At 48.8% G+C, this 8,581-nt stretch overlaps 1 protein-coding gene across 2 annotated transcripts in view; it reads left to right on the top strand.

Moving 5' to 3' along the window:
• The first annotated feature begins 4,656 nt into the window (after positions 1 to 4,656).
• The window catches only part of syne3 (spectrin repeat containing, nuclear envelope family member 3), a 16,537-nt gene continuing 12,612 nt past the window's right edge, over positions 4,657 to 8,581 (top strand). The window contains exons 1-7 of one of the 2 annotated variants that reach the window (XM_057058938.1): positions 4,657 to 4,950; positions 5,756 to 5,827; positions 5,912 to 6,063; positions 7,056 to 7,228; positions 7,431 to 7,740; positions 7,879 to 8,034; positions 8,121 to 8,480. In XM_057058938.1, coding sequence (XP_056914918.1) covers positions 5,812 to 5,827; positions 5,912 to 6,063; positions 7,056 to 7,228; positions 7,431 to 7,740; positions 7,879 to 8,034; positions 8,121 to 8,480 — 1,167 coding nt within the window. In that variant the 5' untranslated portion in view covers positions 4,657 to 4,950; positions 5,756 to 5,811. The remainder of the gene's footprint in view (positions 4,951 to 5,755; positions 5,828 to 5,911; positions 6,064 to 7,055; positions 7,229 to 7,430; positions 7,741 to 7,878; positions 8,035 to 8,120; positions 8,481 to 8,581) is intronic. The other variant, XM_057058937.1, reaches the window with a different exon arrangement.

Genomic DNA, 8,581 nt, shown 5'->3' with positions numbered 1-8,581 from the left:
AGATCAATCTTGTTTTTCGACTAACCTCTGTTATCCTCAGCTGTGCTTTTCTACTTGGAGGTCCCTCAGATTCGGCTGAGGGCCAGGGGAGCACATGAGGGGCCAGCAGGGTTCCTGGCCTACCTGGCGGGCAACTGATGATTATTGTTGCTTGAAATTAGAACAGGAAAATGAAAAACTAAGTGTTGCTCTTCAGACTCAATGTGTCTTCAATAAAACCAAAGTAGGAAAGGATGTCGGAGTAGGAAGAGAAGCCCTCCCCAGGGGAAGAAGACAGAGATCAAAGCAGCTAAGAGCGATGCGTCATGGGCGACCTGCAAGAGAGGGATGGGGGATTTTGAATTTTGAAACAGCTTTATTCGCTGCTCTTATAAAGAACATCCATATAGTTTAGATCTATAAAACCAGGTTAGCTGATTAGCAGGTTACCTGATTAGCATGTTAGCTGATTAGCAGGTATATATGCATGACAGTGCTGTGAACCACGAGGGACGAGGTGACTTCCAGACCCTCATGAACACATTGAAAGTATCAGACGGTAATGGCTTGTTGGGTTGCCTCTAAACAGACACCCTTCCTGCATGAAAAGAGAAGTTGCTCTCAGATTGGGAACAGCTTTGGGTTGACTGTAGCCAAAATGGAATCTTCTCATGTAAGGTGTCTGCTGTAGAAATATGTGCCCCCATCTTGAGGAAAAAATATCACTCCTTCCTCTCGTTGGAGAGGCTGGATCCAGTTTCTTCTAGCATTACTGTAAGCCAGAGGAGAATAAAGGTTATGATTACATCGCGCAAATGAGAAACTGTTTAATGTTTAAAGCCCCCCTTTCCCTTCCCGTAGCTCTGCCCTTGCAGCATTTCCCCTGCTGTGAACTGTTTTCTTGAAGAACATCTTGGGGAGCCAGTTTGGTTCTGATACATCATTCTTGGAATGTCCCGATTTGCACAGAACAGCTCAAGACTACTTAACAGAAAATGGTTGTTGTAGGTCATTGTGAGCCCGACCAGACAGGGAAGGCTAAGGCTGGAGGCTGAAGCTGAAGGAGGCTGGCCAGGGTTTGGAGGAGGAATGGTGGGCTGAAAGAGGGGGGACGGAGGTGAGACCGGCAGATGGAATTAGGCCGGGCTGCTGAAGAGAATTGTGTTTGCTTTTTTCTATATGTTTCTTATATGTTTTTCTGTTAGTTAGTTTAGAAGTTAGGGCTAGTATAATCTTTAGCAAGAGTAAAAATGATAAACAGTCAGTTGACCCTCCTTTGACATGATTGTTGTTTAGATAATTGTAATCAGGAGGAAACAGTCAGACGGAAAGTGTTAAACACTTCCAACCCTGATCCAACACTGCCCAACTAACATCAATGTAAGGAGGAAAACATGTCCAAAACAAGCCGATTGACATGTAAATACAGAAATCAGCTAGCTCAGGCTTCTCTGGATGCGTGAAACATGTTAGTGTAATCTTGCACAAGATCTAGGATGCCAATCTTCAGGTCTGCGCTTGTGCTGGACCTTACTAATTCCTTTTGCTCAGTCCTTTGCAACCTCCTGGACAGCCTTTGTGTAGGTTGGGGTTCCATCAGTTCTGACAACCGCTGTCAAAGCCTTCTTCCAGGACGTGGAGGTTTTCTTGACAACAGCTGAACATGCAACACGGTGGCAACACTTGGAAGTAGGACTCTGGACCCCTCTGGCCTTCACCTTGACTATGGAAGTGACAACACATAAAACTTGGCCTGAGGCTGCAGCCCTACATGGATGACTTTTCAACAATTACCACAACCACACCTTGTACCACAGGGCTATGAAGAAGGCTCCAAGAAAATATCGACCTGGCTCATGTGAAGATCAAGCTGATTTACAGTAGGGTCCACATTGGCTTGGAGCCTATTCCAACAGTCTTCTAGAAGTCAGAGAAGAGGCAAGGTCTGTTAAGATTTGATCAGAAACACAAGACAGTACCCAAAAGTGCAGACAAGAGATGGAACTCAGGGTAAAAAGTTTATTCAAAAGCAAAGAAGAGCAAAGCGGTGTATGGAGCGTTGTGGACCGGTGAACAAAGGAGATCAAAGGAAAACGGTGCTGTTCTTTGGGCAAAGTTTTCAGACTCATGAAACATTTGAGTTTCTGCTGCAGACATGAAACGATCTGGCAGTGGTGAGCCCGAGCCAGCTGCTCAAAAGGGCTACTGATCATCCTGATCAGCTGCAGCTGGGTGGCGGTTGCCAGCGGGAACCAAAAGAGAGGGGATCAAGCACACCCCTTAGGGTACACAAAGAGCAAACAACCGCAGGATCATAACCAGGTCACTGGTATGAGTCCTCCCTTTTATGACAACGAGAAGGTAGATCAACTCAAAAGGCAGCTAGCCAGTGGCCTCGACTACATCCCCAAGTTCCTGCTTCCTGGTAAGCTGAAACTCTGGTGTATGCAGTATGGACCACTTCCATGTCTCATTTCGCCAATAAGGACCCATTCTCAAATGTGGAAAAGTTGAAATGGAGAGAACGGTGAGCTCATATGCAAGAAAGTGGCTTGTCAGTGAAGGTTCTACAGCAGTTAGATCTGCCCATTTTCAGAGGAGGACAAGTGCACCAAAAGATGATGCAACTGGATTCAGTTGTGTTCTAGGCCAAACTGCCCCCATCCTGGCCCACCGGGAGGAAAAACATGTCAAGAGATCCAGGGGGGTCCAGGGGGTAGATCAGAAGCAGGAAGCTGTAGTGCAGGCAAAACACAGGCAGTGGGTGGAATCAGAACGAGTAGAGAAGATGAGGATCTTCCGGCCTGACCTGGTGGACCTGGTAGTCGCAGTGAACTTGGGCTGCCTACCACATCCCACTTCCTCGCACAGACCTAAGGCCGTGGTATGCTCAAGACCCTATGTACCCTTTCGGGTACACCTCACCTGATGAGGAGGACAGATCTTGCTCTATGTTAAAAAAACAAGCAATGTGTTCAACAAACCCTCCATTTAACAGGAACTAAGTCAAGACGAATATTAGCTTACATTCTCATATTTTCCATTTCATCAGGCTTGGGGCCTCATGGCGGCCAGTGTCTCGCAGGTCAGCCATCGTTTTTTTAGGAGTTTAAGTATCTCGGGATCTTGTTCACGAGTGTGAGAAGAATTATTGTCTTTACTATTATCATCTAAATACTGTGATGTGTAGATTTTAAGTGTTTAAGAAAGCTGTAAGGAAAGAGGAACATGAGAATGTTTTACAGAAGTGCTGAAGCTGTCTATGTACAACGGAACTGACTCCTGTTGTTTGCGTGGTTTGTCTGAGTCCTAGCACGAGAGTAAAGAACAGCGCGGGTGACTAAACATCACCCTCACACGAGTGAGGGTAGGATGGAACATGAGATCGACAGGCAGATCGGAGCGGCGTCAGCAGTGATGCGGGCGCTTAACCGATCCGTCGTGGTGAAGAAGGAGCTGAGCCGGAAGGCAAAGCTCTTGATTTACCGATCGATCTACGTCCCAGTCCTCACCTATGGCCATCAACGTTGGGTGAGAACCGCTGCTTCTCCACATCGAGAGGAGTCAGTTGGGGTGGCTCGGGCATCTGGCTAGGATGCCTTCCGCACGCCTCCCTTTAGAGGTGTTCTGGACATGTCCCACCGGGAGGCTGCCCCGGGGCCGGCCCAGGACTAAGTGGAGAGATTATATCTCTCGCCTGGCTTGGGAGCGGCTGGGGGTGCCCCCGGAAGAGGGCTGTCTGGGTATCATCAGCTGCTGCTCCCGCGACCCGGATCCGGATAAGCGGGAGAAAACGGAACGGAACGGAGCGTAGCAAGATCCTAAATAACAGTGTGCTTTTCAGAAGATTTGAAGAAATAGATTTCTGCTCATTCCCCAAACAGGATATTAACGTGCAGGCATTGAAAAATCGCTTGTCCGCTGCAAGCCTTATCACCCTGAAAAGCCAGGGAGATTCTATCAGACTTTAGAGTCCATGCTGAGAAAGCCATCCCTTTTGCCACCCACAAAGCCTTGCAAGACTCCCTCAGCCCCAGCCTTGCTCACCTTTGTGTTTGGACATGAGGTTAGAGGTCCTTTAAAAAGAAAACCTTGTCCCAACCACAGAGACCAAGCTGAGCGATCAGCCCAGAAGACCCGAACATGAATGATAATGTTCAGTCTGGCTCCTTGGTTGAGCAACCTTTATTTGCAACAAATTAACAAACATCATGTACAGAACAAAGAACACAGTGTCTATTCCTCTAAAGGCATGTCTCTACTGAATAACATTGCTCATTGAACATTTCAAACTGTAAAAACCAGGGCTGGAATGTCAAATATAGCAGCAATAATAATAGAGGTGACTGCATTTAAATGCTCAAATATGTATTTGGAATCTGGCTGTTTGGTGACTGATTTCACTAAAGTGTGTTCATTTGTGTGTGTTTTTTTAAGTTAGCACAACGGAGACTGGGCATAAATTCGGCTTCTGTCCTGTCCACCAGTATGATGAATTGTAAAAGACTGATCTGTTCACGGACTGCAGGAAAACTTAGAGAACCTCAACGTTACCCAGCGTTAACTAATATGAACGTTAACGGTAACGTCGCATAGTTAAGCCAACATGCAGTGGAAGAACCAAAGTTAGCCTGAGCCCAGGCAGCAGCATAAACAGACGGAGCCCCCTGGTACCACCAGTTCAGAGTGCCTAGCGGGCATCCAGCGCCGATACCACCAGGGCCGGAGACGGCCACAGGTCGTCTCACGACGTGCCACCCCTCTGCGTGAGTGTAATTTCCACACAGTGCGTGAAGGCAGCAGACTCCGGCGGCCTCGGCTCAACTTCCTGCCGGCCGTAACTTCTCTGTTACCGCAGGACTGTTTCCATGTTGGCGGCTCCTCCAACATTAATCCAGACTTGTGCGCACTGTTACTGCCATTCAGCTGTACACGACAAGCAAAGCTGTCCGCTCGTTTCCTTCTCGTACGGTAGGTAGAGGTGTCCTTCAGCTCCAGATTGCGTTAATATCCCGAGCGTCCGAGGCTAAAGCTAAAACTAGCGCTGCTGTATACGTACTGTAAAGATCCCATATAGATCCCGTATAGATCTGTTCCGATGGCCGGAAAGTTGCCTTAATGTGTTCAGAATAGCAGGACCAGTGCGTACATGTGTTGCAGGAGCCGATGTTTAAAGTGAAAAGCTTTAGGTTGAGCACTTTCTATAAATAATACAAAGTTGCTAATAAATGCAGATGATGTGTTCATGGCCCATAGGCGTTTTTTTTAATTTATTTTTTAAAATAACGAATTACGGTGCAATCAAATACCACAGAAATACATCTAACAATGTCCTATCGGAACACATAGAAGAGTTAAAGTGTAACATTTTCATAACTCGACAGTTGTCCACTAAATGATTTAAAAAGTGAGCTAAAATAAAACAGGAGTTCGTTGTGTTATTTATGTGACTATTATTATAGAAGAACCTTTGCAACTATAGTCAGAAGACATTCTTTTAGCCTTTCTCTCCTTTAGTTTAACCTATTTAGCCTCTTAGCCGCAAGACAGATGTATGCTGCTAAATAGGGATCAGTCATAGAACAGGGAATCATTTGTTTCAATGCTTGAAGGTCCAGAGCAGACGCACTCGTATTGTAAAAGGTTTCAAACCCTGCTGGGATCTCTGCCACAAGTCCATTGGAGCCCATGGAAAACCAGGCAGAGCGGGTAAAAGGAGGCTGGAATTCTGGGGTGGGAGAACTGAGTCATTCTGTCTGCTTTCATTCCCCCTCAGAAGTGAGCTAGCATCAGTTTGAACCGACTGACTTCATTACTGCATGAGAGGAAGGGATGAGGCGGCACTCAGGTGACCTATCCACCTGGACAAGGACCACACTTGTTCCTGCCTTTACTTGTTTGATCCAGTGACGGTGGTGCTTTAAATTCCCAGGCGGAGACCTGATTGTCATGGCGCAGCAGGAATTCCTGGAGAGCCGGGAGGAAGCCCTTTCCTGGATACGCACGGTCCAGAGCCGCCTGAAGGTGACGGACAACACGCACGGGCCCCGCCATGCTCTGGAGGCTCGACTCAGAGAGACGGAGGTGAGACCCCTGATGTCAGTTGTTAGTTTGGGGTCGGCATCACACCCCCTCATACTCGGACTACTACTTTCAGACTGAGTATGGGTACTCACCGGTGCAAAGTACAGATACCAATACTTTTGAACTCCCCAAGGTGGGGGTACATGAGCATGTACAGTTCCTGATTTCAATTTTAAAACCTCTCCGACAAGTAGGACTTGAACCAATCCGAAAGCGTCAAGAGTCACCTGAATCAACGGGCAATGGAATGTCCTTAAAATCCCTTAAAAGTGCTGACTCAGTGCTGCAACAAGCCTTAAAACTAGACCAGGAGATGTCCAGAATGCCACGAACATCAAAAGATTAACGACCCACACTTTGAAGGGGTATTTTACATGGAAAAAATACCCCAGCCCTAATGCTAGGGTTGGCCCGATCCACTTTTCTGGCTCCTCAGATTGATCCCGATCCTTGATAAACACCGTCACCGTAGGCCTGCAATAAAGTTATCAATAATAATAAAGCCGCAAGGTTTCACAGACAAGTCACATGGAAAAGAACCAGAACAGTCTGAGCGTTTGGTGGTATGATTCGTTTGCCCTAGCATAGGGTGAGAAACCTCCGCCAGCCGCCTCTGTGCATTGTTTGAACTGACGACGTCGTTGGTTTAAAGCATTGACCAGAAGAAATGACAGGAAGTGGTGCTGGAACAGAGAAAACCCTGCTGAAGTTAAACTCGTCTCCTTTTGATTGTAGAGGTGCTTTGAATGTCCCCTACCCCTGAAATGGCTCATGGAAAGTCCGTCTCAGGGCTTACTCCGAGCACAGTGGCCCCCAGCTTACAATTTAGGGGCGCTAGCAGAAAATTTCGGGGCACAGTAAATGTTAACATTTCCTCTCATAAAGCAGACCCACAGGCCTTCCTGACATGAGCGCAGATCACAAAGAGCCGGTTTCCAGCTTCCTTTAACATTATTTGTTTGCTTACTTGCTTCTCGTGACTCTGTGTGTAGAAAATCAGCCACTCGGAGCACGAAGGCCGTTTGAAGATGGACATGGCTCTGGTGACCGCAGAGAACCTTTTGCAGAGTGCGGATGAGGAGCTAAAGACCCAAACTCAGGTGCAGCTCAAGGAGCTGAAGTCCCAGTGGGAGGAGACCTGCACCTATATCACCCACTGTCACAGGTGACCCTTTGCTTTACTGCTCCTCTCCCATTCCCACATGGTTCTGCTTCCTGTTGCTAACTTTAATGTGCCAACCGGGAACCAAGAAGTTCAGGACCTGTGACATTTTCGACTTGTTTTGATGAGCTCCTTTCAGATGCACCATTGTGTGTAGCATTCCGAGCTAAAGTGAAGCCCTTGCTGTGTGTCACCTCCATCCCAGTCGTATTGAGTGGGTGTGGCTCCACTGGAGCGAATACCTGCAGGCCAGCGAGGAGTTTGAGGCGTGGCTGTCGAAGCAGCAGCGTCAGCTGGACGTGAGCCTAGAGCTCCAGCTGGGGGTGAAGGAGAAGCTGTGGCAGGTGGACCAGCAGAGGGTCGTGGTCAGTGACATTCACGGGCAGGCAGCGCTGCTGGAGAGGCTGCTGGACGAGGCCGCCGCGCTGCACAACAGGACCCAGGACCCCAGCGTGGAGCCCCAGGCCCAGGAAAGGTTGCAGGAGGCTTACAACGATGTCAGAGATAGAGCGAAGGTGAGACCATGGCTGCTGAAGGCTGAGGAACTACCCGGAGAGGCGGATGGAAACGGCCAAAAAAGGCATTACGTCTGTGAAGTGATGTGCACATTACGATACATACATTATTAAATGTGCGGTATTTCTTTACCAAAGGAACGTTTGGCGTTGCTGCTTAAAATGGCTGAAGAGCATCAGACCTTCCAGGGCAGCATTAAGAGGTTTCAGTCGTGGCTGCTGACAGAGACCAAGAGACTAACTGCTCTGATGGAGAAGCAGGACACAGCCGAGGACAAACTGAAAGCTCTGCAGGTGACGGCGCTGCTGCAGCAGCACACTCTGTCCAGCCCCTGAGGGTCCGTTCGCTCCATCTTCACTGGCGTGTCTTTCTTTTCCAGGCTGTGGACAGCAGCATAGCGGCAGAGGAGAAGACCTTACAGCACATAGAGAGTATGGCAGAAGCGGTGCGGAGCAACACGTCTCCTGCTGGGGCGGAGGCGGTGCTGGAGGAGGCTGAGGAGCTCAGGCTGGGATGGCAGAGGCTCAGGCAGGGCCTGTGTGAAGCCGAGGAGGGGCTGCGCTCCAGCCTGGATTCCCACAGCCAGTATGTGTCTCGATGTCAGCGGCTGGGAGAGGACATCAGCAGGCTCAGGGCACTCATGCAGAGGCTGGACGGGGAGCTGGTGCAGAGCTCTGAGGCTGGGGGGAGCACTGACCCCGTGGAGGAGCAGCTGTTGGCCCAGTGGAACAAATATACGGTAGGTTACCCCGGCTGGGCTGGCGCTCAGCAACAACTGCTCAAGGGTGTGCTTGTCTGCTCGAATGGCCAACACGCCACCTCTGGGAAGCCACGTTATAT

This window comes from Takifugu flavidus, chromosome 16, assembly GCF_003711565.1.
Source record: "Takifugu flavidus isolate HTHZ2018 chromosome 16, ASM371156v2, whole genome shotgun sequence".
NCBI classification, from domain to species: Eukaryota; Metazoa; Chordata; class Actinopteri; order Tetraodontiformes; family Tetraodontidae; genus Takifugu; species Takifugu flavidus.
The sequence above is the reverse complement of the archived record's forward strand: the minus strand, read 5'-3'. Positions and strand labels throughout refer to the sequence as shown.